At 35.8% G+C, this 23,084-nt stretch overlaps 1 protein-coding gene and 1 pseudogene across 4 annotated transcripts; both read right to left on the reverse strand.

Moving 5' to 3' along the window:
* Positions 1 to 2,948: 2,948 nt before the first annotated feature.
* Positions 2,949 to 7,736, reverse strand: LOC137715506 (calcium-dependent protein kinase 8-like). Of its 4 annotated transcripts, XM_068454855.1 has the most exons (10): positions 7,509 to 7,736; positions 6,675 to 7,275; positions 5,942 to 6,065; positions 5,669 to 5,812; positions 5,335 to 5,487; positions 5,136 to 5,251; positions 4,844 to 5,011; positions 4,374 to 4,604; positions 3,959 to 4,106; positions 2,949 to 3,602 (listed from the first exon to the last, which is right to left on the reverse strand). In XM_068454855.1, the coding sequence occupies exons 2-10, from the start codon at positions 7,182 to 7,184 to the stop codon at positions 3,598 to 3,600; spliced, it is 1,599 nt and encodes a 532-aa protein (XP_068310956.1). In that variant the 5' UTR covers positions 7,185 to 7,275; positions 7,509 to 7,736; the 3' UTR covers positions 2,949 to 3,597. The 4 variants fall into 4 exon arrangements, with proteins under 4 accessions (XP_068310956.1, XP_068310955.1, XP_068310954.1 ...); XM_068454854.1 differs by lacking the exon at positions 2,949 to 3,602 and having other exon boundaries at positions 3,951 to 4,106; positions 6,675 to 7,195; XM_068454853.1 differs by lacking the exon at positions 2,949 to 3,602 and having other exon boundaries at positions 3,951 to 4,106; positions 6,675 to 7,243.
* Positions 7,737 to 20,179: 12,443 nt separating this feature from the next.
* Positions 20,180 to 22,853, reverse strand: LOC137714417 (uncharacterized; annotated as a pseudogene).
* Positions 22,854 to 23,084: the final 231 nt, after the last annotated feature.

Raw genomic sequence — 23,084 nt, forward strand, 5'->3', positions numbered from 1 at the left:
AACTTAAAGAAATCCTGATAAGATTGAATGCAAAGATATTGAATCATGATAGAAATCATTCATTATTAAGGTGATAAGGATACACAATTGTTAATAGGTCGGTTGTGTAACCTTGGCAGTATATATATGAAGTTATAGTCCCTGCTCCCATGCGTGAAAAACCCTAAGATATTACTGAGACCTATTTACACAGTCAGGGAGCTATTAAGTAGTAGGAGTAGAAGATTGACTTGCATCTCATCCATGGTGTCGAATACAAGTAGGTGTTTATATAATCAATTTCTAATATACACAGTATTACACTCGGTATGAATAAATTGTATTGTAATCCTAGTACCTAGTTGATATAGTTCCGACTTATGAGTTTCATTGAACTGCTTGCAACCTTGCCAAAATAGATTGGTGTATGTGCACACTCCATGCTTAGGTAATTTGATAGTTTTGTTAGTCAATCTAACCCAACCCTAAATCGTTCTTACCATTGGAGTTCAGTCTTAGGTTAAGTTTTATTAGGTTGCAAACAAATGGAATGTTGTTATCTACTAGAGAAGTTATGTAGGTCTTCTGCAACTTGTCAATTTTGATATTCTGTGAGGTATTCAATATCTGATCCATGGTGGGATGGGTTCTAGCATTGGGAGCATTGTTGTTCCCTAAGATGGCCAAGGTGTCAAGGACCTGATTGCTCATACTGAGAGTAGTAGAGATGGTGGGCAATGGATTGTTCTTCGTTGTGATGTTAATGCCAGTGTTAACTGAACTTTCTTATGCAGACATAATTGTGGTAGATTGATTTGGTCCGAGGTATATGAGTTCACTCTCAATGAAAGCATCAATTATTGAAACGAAATTCGCGCACCACTGTAGAGGGAAAAGATGCACAAACTCAACTAAGTGTGAAACAATGAACAAACTGTAAAGTAACCTTGGCACGGTGGGGTGTTGGCCAAAGGCTCTCCGATGTTCAAGTTTGTAAGCAATAAATGAGACTCAAGCAGCAAGTAAGAGAATAGAGTATGCAATTATTGCATTACTAGAGATGAATCTTAGAATGGCGTATTTATACCAGTCGAGGGAGGGCCCTTTTAGGATACAGAATCCATATCAAACCGGAAGAATCCCAAATGATATCTAAGAGTAGATATTGCATCATCTTAATAGTGTGATTACTTGTGGCGCACGCAAAATGCCTATATTGTAGGAATATTCAAGAATATAAGAAACATGGTTGAATCTATACCGGATTAGATTTTTGTATCTTTCAAAATAAGAATGGTCAATCTCGGTGAAGTTGACTGACTTTGCTCACTTATCCAGATCAGGATGATGGTGGCATAGCTAATTCGTCTCTGCAAATTTGTGATAGAAGTCGTTGAGTCTATGACCAGACTACTAATTAAAAGTATTCCGATCCTTCTTACTTTGGGCCCCTAGAAAATCGTGGTCCCACAAGTTAGATTCGCAAGCCTAAATTCCTTTCTAACCCTAATTTTCCCAAATTTCTCGCCACAATTCACATGCAGTCTAATAAATGTTGTAATCAACCAAAATCCCACGTAAGTTCTATGTCGTAAAGCATGTGGCTTATCTCTACCAGTGTCAAAAATGAAATGTCCACACTACCCTTTGATTTAACATCTATTTAACGGAATGGATAAAAATGGGGTGAACTAAGACTAAATGAGTCGAAAATAACAGTTTCAGTGGGGAAAATAAGATAAAATCAGTTTAAGAGAGTAAAATGAAACTAAATTACAATTTCAAAGAGAAGATCAATAAATAAGCATTAAATCAACCATCGTTAAATGGGGAAAAACAATAATATACCTAGACATTGAAAATGAAACCTATCTACTATAATGGTGTGTTTACCAAACGGGACAAGAGTAGGGAGAAACATAATTGTACTACTTTTGACGCATTCTAGTGTTTACTAACATTTGGGGAGTAAAAATAAGAGAATTTTAATGAAAAGCTCTCGATACTGTTCACTTTAACGAAAAACCATATTTTTACACTAAAAAGTCAATACTAGTACTATTCACTTTACCTTTATTTTGTCTTTATCATTAAAACTCAAAGTTTTCAAGTCCTTTTCATTAGTTTTCCTTAAAAAAAAAAATGGGTGAGGTCTACCTAATATGCGGAATTGGATTACCGAGATATGGGTGGTATTTGGATTATAGGGAGAAGGCTTTATCCGGAATCAAACTTTTCTTTCCAAAATACCCTTCCATCTCGTTGCCTTCTACCATCGTATCCAGCAGCTTTCTGTTCCTCTTGTTGTCATCATCTTTCACAATCGACGCCCTTCACTGACTCCAACTTCAACAAGAAGTTATAAGGCTTTGTTTTGAAATCTACCATCTCCCCCTTCGAAATCTGCTTCTCGATCTCACCGACCTCACTCTGATGGTGGCAATCTTCCTCATGCTTTTCCTCACCAAGAACCCCCTGAACGCCTTCTGGATTTTCAGTGCAGAATCCAATCGCCTAAACTCCTACCTGACGTAGTGGACCAGGACCAAAATCACCTCCTCCAACGAGCCCTCTAAGAGTTGGGCCGAGAATTGCCAAGCTATGGGGGTAGGGGGTGAGGAAGACCGCGGTGGTAGGAAGGTTGCGTGGCTAGGAAAAAAAAAGATAAAGGATGAAAATAGGGGCGCGGGGAAGAGATAGAGACGGGGCAAATGTAATCATCTTTTAATATAAAAAAAAGGGAGTCTTTAATTAATTTTATATAGATGGATTTAATGATATAAAATTTAATTTTATTAATTAACATGAAATAATTTTTTGAATAAAGGTAATTTAGTAATTAGACTAAAATTCTGATTCAAGTGAATTAGTAAGTAACTTATATGGAACCAACATCATTCTTTCTACGATTCCAAATAGATTAGTAAAAAACTTAACAAAAATCTAATTTTGTTTCCTCCTCAATTCAATTCCCCTCAATTTATTTACATATTAGTAAATGAGCCATAAAAGAATTCAATTCCCACTTGGGGTTTATAATATTTACTTTTGTTTTAAAAAAAAAAATGAAAAAGAACATTTTGGTGGAGCACCTTCTTGTTGATGAAATTCTAAAAGCCTCATACTTGAAACCTCATACCAAATAGATACATCATAGGTACTGTCCTCCTAGTTTCCCAAACAAAGAATTCTCTCCCATCAAAATGTTAGTCAATTCTATTATGCTCCAGGGTATCCTACAATCCAGGGTTTTTGGCCATTACATTCTAACAAAACTACCAAATAATATTTGCCAAATCAAAAGAGCACCTGAGAAATATAGACAACAATTCCAACCTCCCTTGTTTTTTTAACCTTTCCCCTCACAGGCTTTTTCATGGATCTTAACAGTTGCAAACCTTGTATACCTAAAGCTGGGTTTAGGGTTAAGTTTTTGGATACCCGGTATAGCTTCTCTTCAAGATGTGATTCGCGGTAGGTAAGACGTCAATCGTGGTGGTCGATGAACACCTGATGGACAACTAGTGTCCGCAGAAGAACTAGCAGACATGAATCGTTTGCACCTTGGCAAGGAATTTGATACCCATTCAAAACACATCTACAGCTGAGTTTTGGTCTTCATGCTACAATTAAATTTTCACAACCATTATAAACTAAACAGATTAAGGCAACAATAACTAGCTTTTGCAAAAATTAAAACAAATAAAACTTGGTCTTTCCTTGTCTTAAAAAAATTAAAAATGCATAAGTTTGGGAAGATTATAGTTGAAAAGCCTTTTAATTGACATTTTACAGCTCCTAGTTTTTCTTTTTTCATGCAATTACATCAAAAATAAATTACTCTTATTCATAGTTATGGGGAAAAAATTAAGTCATTTCATAAGCCTGCCAACAAAGGAATCTTTATCTTTTTAAACATCATTTAATTTCAAATAATGCTATTTTGAAAAAAAAAAAAAAAGAATGTAGGTTCACCTACCCTCATTGCTAACTGTAAAAGACCCTTCTCTCATCAACTTCAGGCTTATGCTGTTGAATCTTTCCCGTGAATATTGTCTAGATGCTTTTCTCCAATCTGTACCAGCCTTCATCATAGCAGCAAACTCCTCATAACTGATCCGTCCATCCTGCAAGATGACAATACATCAATGATGCATAAACATAACTTGATTACGAAAATTGACACATGCACATAACAAATGCAATTAAAAAGTAATCTTACAAACTGAAAACATTTAACATGATTCAACCCTTTTCACCAGAAGGTGAACACATTCTAAGCAACAAAAAAAAAAAAGAGACTGAAAACATTTTAACCATGTGTGTTGGAATAAAACGTTTTGGATGAAGGATAAAGCTTTTTAAGTTAATTGTATCAAAATGGTAATTCTAACCTTATCTGTGTCCACGTCGTGCATAATCGCATGGATGACTTCCTCACCACCTATGTCAACATCATTAGTTAAAGCATTTCTCAATTCTTCAAGTTCTATATGGCCACTTTGGTTTTGATCGAAGAAGGCAAAAGCTTTATGTAGGTGCTCGTCATTTGCCATCTTTTTAAGGTGAACCGTAACAACAACAAACTCTCCATAGTTCAGAGCTCCATCCCCATCAACATCGGCCTGTAGCAATCAGAAATCAATTAGTTACTTTGTAAAAACCCCAAAGGGAACTAACATGTTGAACCAACCCTTCTCTTTTCTCTTATGAAACGTTTTTTTTTCCTCTTTTTTTTTCCATTATTTTAGTGTTTTTAGTTTGTTTATCAGGATTTAACATGGTGCAGAGTTGGGCAATTTATCATCTAAACCTCGGTTTACAAGTAAGAAGGCAAGTTGGCGAGGCACAAATTGATACTTACAGCTTCCATCAGTATTTGAAGATCTGGATCAGAAATATTTTGCCCTAACTGTTGTATCCCACTTCGTAGCTCTTCTATGGTTACCTTGCCCTTGTTGCCAGTGTCCATTATTTGAAAAGCCTCTTTTATGCCAGCTACTTCCGCAACTGACAAATGCTCAGCTATGACCTATGGATGAAATATTCAAGAGTTCAGACATAGAATATAGGGCCAACTTTAACACAACATACAAGTAGCCAACATCGAACCCTTCGATTATTATGCACGCTAATAAGTAAACTCAAAACCTTACCCCAAGAGCTCTTTTCTTCAGCTTGTTCATTACGGAAAACTGTTGCAGCCTTGCTCTCACAGTTTCACCAAGTGGGACATTTGGGGCCTTCTTGGCATTTTGTATCCAAGGATGATCTACATGAAAAGAATTGGGATTAACATGTCATGTAAGGCAATAAATGTTTGGTAAACGGATGATCTCAGATTAGTATAATTACCAAGCACTTCCTTAGCTGTTAGCCTCTTCTTCGGATCAGGATCAAGCATTTTCTTCACAAGGTCCTTTGCATTATCAGAAACTCTAGGCCAGGGGTCCCTCTTGAAATCAATGACGGATCGAATAATTGCTTGTGCTACCCCTTGTTCAGTTTCTACAGTTGAAATTTTTTGAAAACTATGAGAAAGAACTACTAATAAAAGCAAATAAATACACTAGCAGGCACACTTTTGTTCAAGCTGATCTAAATCATGGATCTTTGATAAGCAAAAACATTACAATCCCCTATAGTAGTTGTGAAGAATAAAGATAGAAATGTAGGACGAGACACAAACCTGCCCAAAAAGGTGGAACACCGCAAAGTAAAATATATAGGATAACCCCAGCACTCCAGATGTCAACCTCGGGTCCATAGTTGCGCTTCAAAACCTCTGGAGCCATGTAATAAGGACTGCCCACTATCTCATTAAATTGCTCACCTGTGGAATATGACAACCTTTAGCTACACTGTTTTCATAATAAGCGAAAAAATATAGATGATATAATGATGTAAAACAGAAATTTCAAAAAAAAATCATTAAACAGGCAATATTGAAGCAGTGCAATACCAGGTTTAAAAAACACAGACAGTCCAAAATCAATTGCTTTCAAAGAGGCTGTTTCCTTCTTATTTGCAAATAGGAAGTTTTCTGGTTTGAGATCACGATGCATTACTCCGTGTTTATGACACATCTGCAACATAAAGATGCACGTAAATAAATCAGAATAATTAACAGTAACATAGGTACAAAAAAAAGTAGACATCATCACCAAGTAACAGAAAATCAAAGATCAATATTAGTGTCAACAAAGATAGAATTAGTAGATATTCAATCTAACACGTAAAAAGAGATAGGAGAAAGAGACGTATTGGGCAAGGACAAATATCTTCAAATGCACAGGAACTAGTCATATTACAGTAAGCTGCAACATGTTATTATATACAAAGGTTTAAGGTTCAAATGTCAGCAAAATATCACCTAAAAGAACATTTAAGTGAATGAAACACAACGAATGTATTGTCCGTCTATTTAACAACCAATAGTGAGAAATTTAAACCAAATAACAGAACACATAGCACCACAGCCAACTGCTGAAGTGAATATAGAGAATATTCAATAAAAATGGACGGAGGACATTCAACTCACCCTATGGTTCTCCATTTACCATTTAAAGTTCATAGAATGTTATAAATGACAAATATGCTTATATCAAATCTAATATAAGCATGTAACTATCAAATTTCAGAACCATTGGTATTACCAAACCAAATAACACAACATAACCATAACAAAACTCAACCTGAACTACTTCGACAATCGTCCTCATTACGCCTGCAGCAGCACGTTCTGTGTAATGACCCCTAGCAACAATGCGGTCGAATAGCTCACCACCCTCACACAACTCCATCACAATGTGAACCGCATCATCATCTTCATAAGTGTCCTTTAATGTCACAATATTTGGGTGTGGAGGCAAATGCTGCATTATCTCAACTTCCCTCCTCACATCCTCAATATCGACGGCTGTTCTAAGCTTCTTCTTTGATATTGATTTGCACGCAAATTTTTCGTCTGAGGATGTCTCTGTGCACAGATATGTTACCCCGAATTCGCCTCGGCCAAGTTCGCGTCCTAGATCATATTGGGCTGAAATGTCTCGACCTGTGGGGTCTTTCAAGACCAATAGCTTGCCATCACCATCTTTTCCATTAATGCCACCAAAATCTGTTGCAAATGGGTTTGTCTTCTTCTTGTTGTTCTTGTTCTTGTTCTGGCCAGGTGTGCCAAGGGTTACACAGCAATTTCCCATGAAATCAAACCCTAAAAATTTTCACAAATTCCAATCTTTTCTCAAGATTTCTTAAGGACCTAATTGAGCAGAAAGGTCAATAAATTGAAATCTGAAATGGCAAATTAGGAAAAAAAAAATCAGAGAAAATTAATGGCAAATTCCACATTTGGGTTCCATAACATTTCCAGCTCCAAGATTTTTAGTTTTGGCAGAAACCAAATTTATAAATGTGGAATATTCATGCAGAAACAAATAAGAAATCCTTGATTCTTAATATAGAAACACAAAACAAAACAAAAACAATCAAAAGATGGGAAAATGTAATAGAAGAAGAAAACCTACCTACGGTTTTTTCAAATTTTGGGATTTTGAAGGAGACCCAGATGAGATTTCAAGGTAAATTAATGCAAGAAACCAAAGATTTGGGAAGGGGAAGAAGAATATGAAAGGAGTAGGAATTGAAGGTGTGAAAATGCCATGGATTTGCAGAGAGAGAGAGAGTCAAAGCTCTTTCACAGAGGCCTTTGTTTCTCTCTCTAAAAATCCTTGTTTCTTTCTTCTTCCTTCTCTTCGTTTTCTTTGTTTCTCTTTAAATTCAAAAAAAAAAAAAGAAAACAGAAAACAAACCTCCTCTTTCTTTTTCTCTTTCCGTTTTTCTTTTTATTTTGTCTTTGCTCAAAATATGCAATACAACCTTGCAAGTCACAGCCCACAACTCACAGCTCCCTTTTTGTTTTCGTTTTTGCTAATTTTCTTGCCTTGTTACCGTTAGATCAGTTATCCACAATTTTCCAACTAATATTTATACTATTTCATATTTGCATAAAAATATTTTTTGTTATAATTAAACAAATTATTGTTAGTGTAAAATAATTAAAAATTAATCTATATTTATACAGTTTATTGACAAAACTTTTCTTTTTAACCAAGAGAGGGTGAAAATACCAAATTAAACCCTACCAAAAAAACTAAAAAATGACCAAAATAAAAGTTATAAACGATATAGTAAATTGAACACAAAATAATTTTATTGCTTCTTTTCATAGCCTCACAACCAAGTAACCATATTAGTTCCGCTCATTTTCTCTTCCACGTTTTTCTCCTAAATAAAATAAACTTTTGGTGACGAAATAGTTATTTGGAAACAGTCGCCAAAGATATGAACAACCTCTTCAGTGATGAAAAATCATTTGAAGATCGTCACCCAAAATCTTTGGCAACCATTTCATGGTTTCTCTCTTTGTAAAATTTATTTTCAAAATTTATAAACAAATGCATGGCATATGATTGTTAGTGTATAAAGGCAAAAAGGTTGAGTCATTCGTAATTTAAAAAATATCCCTCCCTAGTTACGTTTTTAAAATAAGTAAAGTCAGAAGGCAAAAAGAGTGAATCATTCATAATTCCAAACATATACCTATCTAATTAGGATTTAAAATAAAAGAATTTAATTTTTTTTTAATTCAAACTAATAGAATAAAATTACTCTTGCAGTGGGCAGCTTTTTTTCCATTATTTCTATAATTTTTAAATAAAAAATAATTTAAAAAAGTTTAAAAATTACAAGTAAAGAATAGCATGTAAAAAGGAAACTACAACACGCGTGAGCATGTGATAAAATGCTAGTTATCTATTCTATTAAGAGAAGAGGGATTGTCAACTTTTTGCCCCATTTTCTTCCAATTTTGACCTCACTTTTGAATATACAATGTTGACATGAGGAGGGCAAAATAGTAGTTTTGTATCTTTTGAACTTTTTCCCCTTTTCTTCCAATTTTGCCCTCACTTTTGAGTACACAATATTGACATGAGGAGGGCAAAATAGTAATTTTGTATCTTTTGAACTTTTTCCCCTTTTTTTTCCTATTTTGCCCTCACTTTTGATACACAATATTTACATAAGGAGGGAAAAATTATAATTTTATATCGAAATATTTACATAAGATAAAAAATATGCACTTATTAAGAGAAATTATCTCACCATCATTTTTTCATACACGTAAGTGAAATCATGATGTTTTTTGGATAGTTTGAATGAACTGAAGCAGTTGTGCTTAAGGAGAATGTGGGAGGAGGTGGACGGTTGAAGAGGTTTTAATTTGTACATTTTGACAAAATGACAATCATATCCCTATTTTTCCTATTTTACCCTCATTTTTTTTTAAAATGACAATCATATACCTATTTTGTTCATACACACAAAGTGTGTGCTATCTGGTAGTGTATAAAATAACAAGAAAAAAAGAATGTAAAAGAAAGCTAATTAATTTTATTCCAAATAAAAACTATTTTTTGCTATTTTGATAGTTAAATAATTGTTGGTCTAAATAAAAAAAATAGTTAAATAATTGTTAGTTTATTTTATTTTTAGCACTTGAGTTTTTACCCAACAGTTAAACTAAAGTTGGTTGTGGTTTCTAAAAACAAAAATAAAATCAACCTTTCCATAGTATTTAGTAAAGCATAGTTGTATTATGGAGATATGGATCATGTCTTAACCAATCCTTTTGCAAATCTATCTAACTTGACAAGTTTCTGGTCAGAAATTTATAATATTATGTTGTATTCAATATAATGTAAAATAAACGAGTAAGATATTGAAAAATTAGATCACGTATATGTATCCCTTTCATCTACCTCTATTAATATTTTGTTACACTTTAAAGTTACAAAATATTGTAGCCACACTTCATAATATGTTCATTGACAATAATTACACAAGAATCATTCTATGCTCGTACAGTTCTTGTATAAAATATCCAGAAAACATAAAAGGAAAAAGAAAGTATTTTGGTGGAGCCTTTCGACTTTCATGCCTTTGTGTATTGGGTTATTGAACAACGGCTCCTAACGAACTTCTGCATACTCTAAAAAGAAGGTGATCCGCCCGCACCTTCATATACGACTGCCTTCTTACATTTTCATTACAATTGTTAGCGTAACTCTACGTACGGTTTGGATTGTCTTTCTTGCAATTAATGACACATCCCGGTCCGGGCTCCCACCACATCCCGAACTCGACTCCACCCTAGCACAAAGCCTTTTGAGAGCTCACTAGCTTCGGGCTCCATAGGAGCTCCGAAGTTAAGCGAGTTCGCGCAAAAGCATTCCCAAGATGGGTGACCTACTGGAAAGTTCTCGTGTGAGTTCCCCAGAAACAAAATCGTGAAGGCATGGTCAAACTGACACACCCGACCAAAATCAAGGCGTGCTGGCCGTCACGTAAGTGTGACGTAGCCATGTGCGCAGTGCGGAAATGATAATGATATAAAAAAATGTGAATAACTAAGAACCAAGCTAGCTAATTTACACTAAGCAAATATAAGTGCAATCCCAATATTTAAGTGTGATACACCATAATCAGAGCATAGGTAGCCTAAATGCAGTCCAACACCGGGGTGTAGGTTATGAGCTATAGATACATCTCAGCATAATCATGCAACTCACATCCACAATCTATAAACTCATCTGGAACTTACTTGAGCAATCGCAGTGTCAAACATAATTATGTGCAACTACTAAATGGATATTCTAAATATAAAACATTTGGCATGGCATTTTAAAGCACAAGTCCATTTAAACACATTTTCTGGGAATATATATATATATATATATATATATATATATATATATATATATATATACTGAAAACCAAAAGCCCACTCACTAATATGTGGCAGGGTCGTAACCCCCGAGCCTCGCCTGACTGCGCTCGTCCTCTGGAAACGTCTCACCTATATGCGAAACAACTATTTTAACGTTATTTTTAAGCACATATACAAAATTAGGTAATTACTTCTCATATGTTGCTCAATTGGGGTATTTGAATATACCATTGTGGCTTACTCAACCCCACGAACATCCCGATATTTTTAGAAAAAAATTTCGATGTCCCACGCGATGTCATGCGCCGCCCAAGGCACGGCATCATGAGCGGCCACGTGCAGGCACATGCTTGGCACACTGGACAGAATCCCTAACGGTGTGCCAGGCACGTGCCTGCCCGTGTGGCCGTGCCTTGGCCGGCACGTAACGCCCAGCACGCCTTGGTTTTGGTCGAGGTGTGTCAGTTAATGTAGCGCCTTCACACTTCCAAAGGGAGAAAAATATCAGCGAGAATAGTTTTGAAAGGAAGTACTCGAGTTTTTCCAATAACTAAAGAGTATATTATTCAGAGTTGAATTTCATTTTTTATTTTTATTATAGGAAGAGGAGGAGAGAGAGTCTGAATCTAGGATGCAATGAGTTAAAAAAAAAAAAAAAAAAACCCTAAGATTGGCGGAGAAGGAAGTCCTTAGGCGGTGAATGGCTTTTCCCTAGCCACTCATAGATGAATTCAAGGGATGCATGGATTTTCCCTGGCCACTCCTGTTGGATGAGTCATGGTCCCTCTTCTGTTGTCCGCACCTACTAAAAAGAGCTTTCGTACACACTCCCTTGACATTAGGGATCAAATGTTCGAAGCATACTTTGAAGCTTCAAATGATTGTGGCTTGCAATTGACATGGTATGCTTAGGCTCATAACAACAAAATTTTCTTCTATAGTACGCATTATTTAGTAGTTTAAAAAGTCAATGGTTTTATCTTGCATATAGGGATATAATGAATTTTTGCAACAGTCAGATTTTGGATAAAATTCGTACCACTGAGTGAAACGTATTTGAATTGATCTTCTGCCTTACAAAAATTATAAAGGAAATGACATATTTCATTTATAGAAAGAGAAATGCTTACAATCAGATGAATAATATGAACTGACGTATTTTATATTCTAAAAAGTAAAATAATAATCACAAATGTTGCAATTTCTGAAAGAGAAGAAAGATGTATAAAAACCAATATAACCAATGCTAGAGATCATTTGAGAGATAAAAACTCTCAAACAATTAATCGTGGGAAAGAAAAAACGCTATCCTTCTCTCCAGTTCCCTCGTCATCCCAATGATCCAATACTGCAAGATATTGTGCTTATATCTGAAACAACATCGCTTTGGAGTTTTAGAGTTTTTTAGAGTCAGGTTTGATATTTTGAAATTTATACTACGAAGAGAAAGTTAATAAAAGTATAACTGACATAATATTTTCCAGACATTTGCTTTCTAAGAATCAATACCAACATAATACTCACAACAAAAATCACAAATCTAGAGCACGTTCAGTTCCATATATGGTCATCGACTTCTTTGCTTCTCTAATTAATAGTAATTACTGTTGCACATTTATGGTTTTAAGATGATTACAAGTAAGCACAGAACTAATTTTCCCTTTCTCTATGTGAATTATTCTCACACAAACTTAAACCAGAACCTGTGTATAAGCTGAGCTGAAAGGCGATTCAGCGCATCTGTCTTGAGCATAAATTTCTGGTTGCAGATCAAAACTGGTCCTTTAGGATTTCTCTTTGAACAACTGTGTATGGAGCTGCCCCCGGTCCATCTATGGCTGGTTTTATAACAGTGTAAAACAGCACATTATAGAAGACGGTGAAAGCAAAGACTGCAGCAGCCGCGATTGTGAAGAACGATCCTGAAAATTCTTCAACTTGCTCATCTTTTGTTCGATCTCTTGTAAAAGTCACATCCGGTGCTGCAATCAGTGAAAAAAAGTTCTTGTCGTCAACATCCGTTTAATTTGTTTCATTTCCATTTCCTAATAAGACCCTATGAAACTGCAAATGCTATAGTTCCTTCACATAATAGCAAGATTATAATAAAGACCATATGCTTTGCAGATTTAGGTGCTCAAGTCCCTGATTAAACTATATCAGAAAATGCAGTTTTGACAAAATAAAACGCCCTTGTAATTGTAATATAACAATGCGGTTTTAATGCAAAACATATGAAGGGTGGAAGCAAATAATGGTCTAGAACCCCGAGCCCTCTAACGTGGGCTTGTAACTAAGCAAGACAGGAAAGTGAATGGTCGTATGGAGAATTAAGTCATGGGGGTGAGAGATTCATTATCACCTCACGCTGAAGCCACATTAAGCACGCCCCAAGCCCTTGAGTTAGTAGGATAGGGTATACCCTGCCTCTAATGGGTGGGTAGCAAATCAAAACTTGTTTCTCAAGTTTAATTAACCAAAAAATTCATGGTCTAGAACAGAAAAGTTGTGGCAACTTAATCTAATTGCATGCAAGTTTAGTTTGTTTTTTCACTTTATCGTCAGAAATTCCAAATTAGATCACACTAGGATTGTTGGTACCAATACAAGTATTTGAATAATTCAGATATCAGAAATCACAAATTATATTAGATGCAGGTTGTATAGCAGCTAGGTTCTGGTGGAAATTCCCAAATTAATTTGCTACTCGAAAGCCATATTCAAACTCCAAGTACTAATTGAGCAATATCTATCCCACATAAACACTCACATCAGTTGCATCCAAAGTGCTTGTAGTTCTGTCACAGAGAGAGAGAGAGAGAGAGAGAGAGAGTACCCTTTTCCTTTGGAGGACGGAATTTAGTTTGGGAGCGGGATTGAAGTTGCTGGTCAAGATTTTTAAGAGCTTCTCTGGCCTTATCCGGGTCTACCTCAAACCGCTGCGACTCGTTCTCCACTGCACAAACAATACAGGAAGAGGAGGAAGAAGAAGAATTATGGTGATATGGGTTTGTGTTCTTCTTCCTGAAAACGCCATAGCCAGGCTCTAGCAATTCAGAAATGCATGTTTTAAGCTTATAACTTGTGGGAGAAAATGGTTGCGGTGACAATGGTGGTTTACCGTGAAGTGAAGGAGAATACAGAGGAAGCATTGATTTGAATGAGATAAATGAAAGCACAGCCACTACTCCTAAAGATGTTAACGGTACTTTTATCCATTGATCAACTTGAACCGAAAACTGAACCAAACCGGTTCATCTTCAAATTTCGCAGGCCAGACCAGATCAAACCGAGTATAAGAAACAAAGAAAACCGGCTTCACTGGATCGGTCAAACTAGAACCGAACTATGTGGACTGATTCCTGCGTGATACTGGGACTGAAACCAAAAGAGTCCAAATTAGGGATGAACAAAATACTCATGAGTGTGGGTAACTGTGGTTATTAACCTATTTAAATTTAATAGTTACGGTTGTAAGTAACCGTTTAAATAAATATATAATTATGGATATAACTGTTTACTTGTAAAATATAAATGGGTGAACATGGGTGATGTGGAGTAAAAAATAATCTAAAAAATCATGAAAGCGATATGTGAATTTTTAGGTGAAAAGGACGAGATTACCCTCAAGGCACACCAAGATTTCCACGCGCATGCAACGGATAATGACGGCTCAATCAAGGAAGAGATAAAGGTGGTCTTTAAGGAATTTATTCAAATTCCTCTCATCACTCCTCATCAATCCTTATTGATTTTATTTAAAATGTAACTCCCAAAACTTCTTATTTAAATTAGAAATAATTACCATGTTAATTGCAAGATATTATTTCACATAATATCTTGCAATTATTCTCACATCACCACCATAAAGGGCAAGCCACTCCCCTCTCCCTAAGGACCGGCCACCCTCCTATAAATACTCATCTCATCCCACTAAAATGCTAAGTAATTTGCTACTCACAAACTTCTAAATACATTCTTTTCAGAATCCTAATTTTAGCATAAAAAATTCTTTGGCCAAAACTCCCGTTCATTGTGGGAGTTTAAAACTTTTGCCCTTAATCAAATGTGTTATTATTTTGTTAAAGATAGAGACAACGAAAATTTACATCCACAGGTGTTACACGCGAGTACAAACGGAGTAACCATTTAACCATTTGTATTATTTGTAAAATTTAAAAAAACAAAAGTTAAAAACCTTAACTGTTCAAAGTCCACGAAGCCCTTCCCATCGCCGCCCCTTTCTCATCGCCACCCCACTCTCATCGTAAGCAGAAATATTTTATTTGTCGTAGACGGCGGAGCAGGTGTTTCTGGTGCTGGCACAGTCCACCGTAAAAACTAATTAACAAAGCAGGTGCTTTCGTTTCAAAATGTGAAAACTTGCCTTGAATTTGTATCTATTTCGTACCGAAATGTGAAAACATTCCACTTTGGTACGATTTATATGTATTGGGTGAAATGGAAAATCGAAGCTGTTAGGACTGTAATAATTCTTTGCTTCAAAAGGCTCCGATTTGATTTAGACTTTTCAGTATGAAACTGATTAGAACTTGAATTTTTTTTTTGCTAATTTGATAGTATAGTTATAAATGTGGACCTTTTTTTTTTTTTTTTTTTTTATTTATTTATATATTATTATTGGGATTTGCATATTAGCCCGCCTTTTTATTTACTTTCATTGATAATAGTTAAAAATATGGATCAGAGACTATTATTTAAAGGGGAATTTTATTTAAACTTGTGTAATCCTTTTTACACCCAACTTACTTTTTGCACCTATTTGATTTTGTAATTAAACTATCAATATCTCTTTAAACCCAAATTTACTACCTAAAATACCCTTACAAGCCTAATTCAATATTCAAATTTATCTTTACACCCATTAGCGTCTTCAAGCATTGATCTGAGCTAGCCGCTAATTAAATCGTATTGGGCTCGTGTTGTATGCATGCACGGGTGAATGTAAATCGTATTGGAGGGCATGTGAACACAGGACATCAGCAACCATACCTGTACCAACAGCAGCAGTAGAAATCGTATTGGAGGGTGTTTTGGTGTAGACAGACACCGGGAGAGTGTCTGCAACAATTTGTTGTTGCAGCAAGTTTAACAAAGGGTACTATGCGGGATTGATGGAAAAATATTGAAACCCAAATACTCATCTTCTAAACTCTAAAAAAAAGTTAAATCAAACGAATAAAATATGCATAAATCGAGTCATACCTTAATTGAATGATTTAAAACTTCAAAATCACCATCTATCAATAAAAAAAATGTTTGTTTTACTCTATAAGAGCTATTAGGGTTTTAGCTGGAATGAATGTAGGATAAACAAAGAATGATGCTAAGGTTTAATCATAGTGTGTGGGTTTATTGATAAATTTGAGTTTTATTATTAATTTTATTTGGTGCTTAATAGTAATTATGTAATATAGTAAAATAGACAATTAACATTTAAATTTTAAGTTGGGTGTAGAAAGAGGTTACATGGGTTTAAATAAAATTTCCCTTATTTAAATTTTGAAAATAGTATGAGGACTTAGAATATTGGAATAGAGAAATGCATGTTAAATGTAAATATAATGACGTTCAATTATCAGAAAAAGAAAAATATGACAATTTTTTTTTTAATTTTCAACATGTTAAAAGAAAAAAAAAGTAATTCTAGAGAGACTAAATTTGTAGATAAAATTTGTAAACTAATAGATGTGTCACCAAATATGAATGAACATGTTTATCAACATTTAAGTAATAAACCAATAATTAACTTCAATGTCCTTTAGTTTTCAAAATTTTGTCTATAAATTTAATTAGTCTCCCTAATGCAACTACAGTTATATGGGTACACGGTTATAGGTAGGGTTAACCATTTATGGATAGGGTAACCATTGCAAACGGTTATGAGTATGGATATACCTATTTGTGTAATTACCCAACGTGTAAACAATTATGCAACTAAGAGCTTAAATGGTTACCCGCCCTCCATAATCTTGCCCATCGATCCCTAGTCCAAACGTGACCATGCCAAGTAATAAAATGAAAAATCTAGTGCACCAAAATCGATCAAACTTGAACCGAAATGGAACTTAACCGTGTAGACCGATTCTTCAATTTTTGAACCAAAATTTTGATATGGTCAAGCCTAGCCAAGTTAAAAAAATTGAGTTCGAGTGGCTTTGGTACCGGGCAGAGGGGAAGTTCTAAATACCTTTCCATACTTTGTGTTTGGAGTGCTTCACTTTATTTTCTACGCAGTATTGGGCCTTGGCAGTATTTATCATGCACTTCAGGGACCCGTGAATCAAGATAATTGTTCGTTTCGGTATAAATAGTCAGTATTTGTTCTTTCAAGACTAAGATTAGTTGATGAAACAAGAAGAATATATCCGGGATAACAAGAGAAAGGTTTCCCATTTATTAGCCAAAAAGATATGTGACCATAAAACAGAGATTAAGAAGAACAAAATTGACTGGGCGGTGCGAAATCTTGTTGCATTAACCAATGAGGCCCTAGTTCTCAACAACACCCACCCCACCCCATGGTAGCCTCTCTCTATGGTACCGAAATCAAGAGAACCAACCAACCAAGGGTTGGAGACTAAATCTAACTATGGTGATAGTTTAGGGATAGGAATCTAAATAAGAGTGAGAGTTTAGGAATCTAATCTACACTATGGTGAAAGTTCATCGGCCTACATTTTACTCTAAAGTGTAAATTTTAGAATTTGTTTTTATAGAATCTAGTTATATACGTGTTATGTAAGCAAGTTGACAGAAAGTTTAACAGAAATTAATGGAAGGGACCAATGCTCTATATTTTGTAAAATTTAAGGACCATAATTAATGGATTTTTATTTCAATAACCAATTCTAAGTTCTAACTGGGTTGAAAGTTCAATGATCAATTCATTTTCATGAAATGAGGTCCAATGTTTGATTCATGCCGCTAGATGCACATTGTTCAAATACCATAAACTTACACTTAGACACCCGTTTGCATCGAACAAAGAATTTGCGAGGGCATCGACAACAAAGATTTCTTTCATACATTGTACTATTGTATGCGAGATCATCAATACTATTCATGTATCTGGGTTTAATGTCTATATCTTGCAAAAGAAAATGAACACAAAAAATGGATTTGAATAACAGGAAGGAAGCAAGAGTCTTTAGGGTAAATTACCAATATATTTTTTCATTCATTACGAGTTGCAACTCGACGAAGTAATACTAACATCATCATGAGAAAACCAGCAAAAAAGTAAAAGGAAAAGAAAATTCTGCAAGTAATTTCACAGCATTTTTTAGATTAGTGAGAGGAATTAGGGAGGGGTTTTGCCAAGCATGTTGGTGTTTCCTCTCCAGGCATTACGACAACAACACTTGGCTCTGCAGAGTCTGCTCCTACTCTTTCTCTTGCATCACTACTGCTGCTTGAGATGGACACAAATTTCTGACAGGCACAGGTTAAAACCAGCAGCACTAACCCAACAAGTGCCGCGACTAGGGCAGCACCGAGGCACGCCATCGCCTGTCCGAAGCGACCGCTCTCCGTGGTGGCGGGGTAAAATGTTGCAGGGAACATTGCTCTGTCACACTCTCTAGCTAGCTTATTCGATCGGATGAGAACAAATAATTAAGTTTGATTATTGATCTATAAAGTTATAAACATGGACTCGTTTTGTACAAAGGGTGTTGCATTTTTAGTGCTATTGCTAGTTAGGTTTCTAATTTCGTATATTAGCTAAATGATAATGCGAGGGAGGCTAAATTTTTAATCTAAATTTGTAAATCAAATAATGTGTCATCAATAAAAAATAAGCACGTAATTCAATCATCACCATTCATATTATTTGGTTTAGAAATTTGGTCTCCCTAACATTACTCTTAGCCAAAAGTGTTTGAGCTTTCATCAATTAGGTAGGAGTATATGGTGCCCACCATGTGTTAGGTGATAGTTTGCATATTTGGAAGATTTTACTGAAGCACGGAAATTGATAAAAATAGCTAAAATTAACTCGTCATCAATTATGTAGGAAAATATCCAAATTATATTCATTGGGATTTTATCGTCTTTAAATAGGTTTCTTTTAGTTTATAAAATTATAGAGTACAGATAACCACATAAAGAAAATGGTAAGGTATCAGTCTGGATTTTTCACGAATGAAGTTCAGTCCTTGCTAACCTCTTTCACCAGCAACTGAACACGTTGATGGGAAGAGTTGACACTTATTTCAGAGGTATCTCTACATTTGCTGATGGACGGGTAGGACAGAAAGGCAAAGAGATACGTGCTTAGGAGGGGGTCGGGTTTGGGACCTTAGGGCATCTTCTACGTCTAGCTCTCAGACTCCAAGAGGGACGTCTTTCAGACTGCAACATTTGGAGATGGAGTTATTAGCCTTACTAACGAGAAAAAGAATCTTGGAAAGAAGCATCGCACCAACGAGAGGAGGAGTTTCGGTGTTACATTGCTGGCAAGGCAGTTTCGGTGTTACATTGCTGGCAAGGCCCATGCAATGGCAGCCTTTGGCACTCGCCTTCCTGATCCTCCAAGCCACCTTCAGTCGTCGTCCCACCAACAACCCTAGGAGTAGTTAGTTTAGGATTATTTGCATACATTTGTACAAATATTTTAGTTTTAATAATTAAATATATGTTTTAAATATTACGATTTCTTTTGGAATGAATATAATTAAATTTATTTAAATTAAATGTAATAAATTACGAATTTAAAAAGAATAAAAACTTGTGGCCGACAAAAGCAGGTATTTTGTGTTGTTTTATTTTAATTTTTTAAACTAATTGCCCAACGAATATTTTTAAATATTTTATGTCCAGAAACCCAATGAAATAATGGTGTCAAGAAAGTTTGTTTCATTGGGTCAAGTTAGTCAATGCACTTTACTCGACGAAATATTTCCGTCGAATAGACCATATTTGCATGACGAATGCTAGAATTTTATCAGACAAATATTTGAATGATGGCGTTTATCTGAGTAAAATTGCCCAAAGAATTTCTTCGAGCAAAAAGTTAAAGCAACGAAACCTTATTTGGCCCGTCTATTTGCGTCACTACTGCTTATTCTTTCTTGAGTTGAATTATGTTTTGTGAAAGTAGCGAGTCGAGCAATGCTACCAAAACCTGTCCAAACATGAGGCGTACAGAAGGCACTAGGATTCGGAATTTGAACCTCTCCGGCCGAACTCAGCGCTCTCCGTGTCACCACCACTAACCGTGGAACCGTGGTGGCGGAATTTGGACATTGTCCGGCTAGCTAAACTAGTGTGTTTAGCTAGTTTATTTGATCTCATGAGAAGATATAAAATTTGACTGACCTAAAACATTAGGTATATGGACTTGGTTTCAAACAGAGTAATCGAGTTATTAATGCAGTAAAAATTTGTAACTTGAGCGTAACATCCAGTCATTAAAAAAAAAAAAAAAAAGGTCTTTAGTATGCACATGAGCGTGTGCATATAGGCTGTACAAATTAAAACAACTCCCTCTTGGATTTGGTTTTTGCACCGAAAAATGCCTAAAGAAAAGAAATATAAAGAAACAAGAACGTAAACGGAGGCAGGGCGGCTGCAGTCTTTGACGAAGAACAAAAAGGAGGAACTGCTTTAGCATCACGATAGTCTGGCTACAAAGCGTTGTTGACACATTGGGCATCTCCTCCCAAAAACATAACCCTTCCCGCTCAAAGCATTGTTGACGCGTTTACGCATTCACGCATAACAAAAGTGAATCAGCTGAAAGGAAAACATATTGTTAAGCCGTAAGGAGACAGCAGCAAAACAATTACATGGGTTCAAGAAAACAAATAGACACGTGAACTATGACAACTCACATATGAATTTCGGAAGAACCAACTGTCAAAAGCACGCCGTCTTAAGTCATAAGAGTACATGTGGGTTGGCATCCCAAAACCAGAACGATCATAACTCCATTTACCAATCGGCTTGTTCCTATCTCTTATCCTGTAAATCATATATAATAAAGCATATGCCACAATGAACTGGAAAGTAAATTACCAATAACATCTCGGCTGAATCAGCGCGCTCCCAAAACATCCATGTGTTGTGCCTTGGCCCGTTCGTTAGTGCGGAACCGAGATTCAGATTACAACCTCACCAAAATCACACACAGTTGAACAAAATAAAATACAAGAAATAAAGACACCGAGAAATTTACGAGGTTCGGCAAAAACCTGCCTACGTCCTCGGAGAGATATTGCTCTTCACTATGAGAATAACAGTATAAGTATACATGAGTTAAATCGACATAACCCAATCCCATATCCCTTGTACACCCACTCACAGAATTTTCCCAAGAGCCTCACTCTACCCCAAGAGTTCTTTCACAAGAGATCTTTCACTCTAGCTCTCTTGATTTCTCTCACCCATGCCCATGGTAGAGCCAAATGCTCACACCATGTCTTTTGGATGCTTTCCTTCACTTCATCCGTATCCTTGTTTTGCCAAATGCTCTCTTTTTATGCTTTTCTTAATCCAAGCCTTCTCCCACAAAACATGGCTTTGAAAAAGCCACAAAACATGGCTTTAAAAAAGCCACAAAACATGGAGCAATTTAAGCCACAAAACAAGCCACAAAACAAGGAAACATTTGGCCATTATCCAACACCATGTATTTTACAAATTCATATTTAATGACAAGCTAGTTAACTCTAAATGTATCGAGATGGCAGCACTGCAATAGCGAAAGTATCACATCAAGTGACTTGCAACTTTCCCCGTTACTAAATCATAAACATTGAACTTATCAGGCGCTGAGTAAGTTCATATGAAGGAACTTATGGGCAACATCTATCCTTTAATTCTTCAATCAGTTAAACTTCACCAAGTGTTTTGTGTATTACTATAGAAACGATGGGCAATTCAATTAACGAAATGCAAAGGCTCTGTAAAGTTCTACAGTTCAGCGAACAGACAAACGCAATCACATGCAATAATGATAAGTTGAACTCACATTTAAACAAAGAAAATCTGTTACCACTTAATTTTTATGCAAAACAAACCCATAGCATAAGTAACAAAACATAATCGAACAAACTTTTAGTTGCAGTATCTGTAGAGATTGGCGGTTAAACATAAGATATAAGTTTGACAAATGCAATATATTAATCGCATTTACCTACAAAAACATCAGCTTCCATAAATAAAATAGTGAATATAAAAACAATAGAAGAGAAGTGTATCTTTAAGTGTAATTTATTTACCTTTCCACTTCTCATTTTGCAACATCATAAAGTGAAACAAAGGATGGACTGTAAGCAACTGCATGCAAAAATTCCTGGGTGTGATCAGTAACTGTAGTTCAGCTGAAAGTTTTTGCTTCTTGATTGAAACAACCAACAAGCCGGCTGCCACTGCCGTTGTTTTGTTCTTCCACGTATGCTATTAGGATTTCTCCATTACTCAAAAACATAATTGGCATGTACCCGAAACATCTTGGGGACAAGTTATCAATGACAAGAATTTTAGTCCAATTCCTTCATAACCCACAACTCTAATTTGGTAGACGGTTTATCATGCACACATAGAAGGAGACAACCTTCTAACTTTCCCAATTGTAAATACTTTGAATACCACTTCTGCATTTCTTCCAACAGCCCAGGTGAGAGTGTAGGCACGGGTAGCAATCGAAATTGTTCTCTTTCAAAATTGAAAGAATATATAGAAAACTCTGACAAGTCATATGGGGCCCAACGTTGAGCTCCGTGCAGAAAACCTTCAAACGGTAACTGAATTGCTTCATCTCTATATCTCTTAAGTATAGTTTGCGGCACACTTCCAATGCTTCTCCAAACTCCTGTGCCAAGGGTGTATATCTCAGCCTCATTCTCGCTATCCAATCATTATCAAGGTGCCATTCCTTCATCAAGATCCCAATGGGTGATCTCAAAAGATGGAGACGAGCAAATTGGGGGTCAGAAATTATAGAAAGCCACTCTTTGCAAACGCATTTGCAGTTCAAGACGGTCTTGACGCAGACTATCCTTGAGAGAATGTCCACCACCAAACCCTGCGGAAGATGTTGAAATTTGCTGCTCATCACTGCTCAGTTTGTATTTTGTTTCCTTGGATTCTGACTAGGTTTTCCTTGATTTCCTCTCAGCACTGCGCCTTCCAAGTTCCAGAGAGAGAAGAAATAAACAGATCAAAGATTCAAAACCGAAGGTACACAATAAGAATACCCGATGATCGGTTTCTTAGACTTTTGATTTAGGGTTTATATCTCAAATCACACTTCATCTCCTATATCCTATTCAAACTTTCAAGCAAA

This window comes from Pyrus communis, chromosome 14, assembly GCF_963583255.1.
Source record: "Pyrus communis chromosome 14, drPyrComm1.1, whole genome shotgun sequence".
Classification (NCBI taxonomy): domain Eukaryota; kingdom Viridiplantae; phylum Streptophyta; class Magnoliopsida; order Rosales; family Rosaceae; genus Pyrus; species Pyrus communis.

What these genes read in the sequence shown, in the direction of transcription:
- LOC137715506 (XM_068454854.1), bottom strand. Translation starts at nt 7,184, where the DNA reads ATGGGAAATTGCTGTGTAACCCTTGGCACACCTGGCCAGAACAAGAAC. An exon ending in GTCTGTGTTTTTTAAACCTG is followed by an intron (nt 5,813 to 5,941) that starts GTATTGCACTGC and finishes CATATTCCACAG; the next exon opens with GTGAGCAATTTAATGAGATA. An exon ending in TTCAAATACTGATGGAAGCT is followed by an intron (nt 4,605 to 4,843) that starts GTAAGTATCAAT and finishes TGATTGCTACAG; the next exon opens with GCCGATGTTGATGGGGATGG.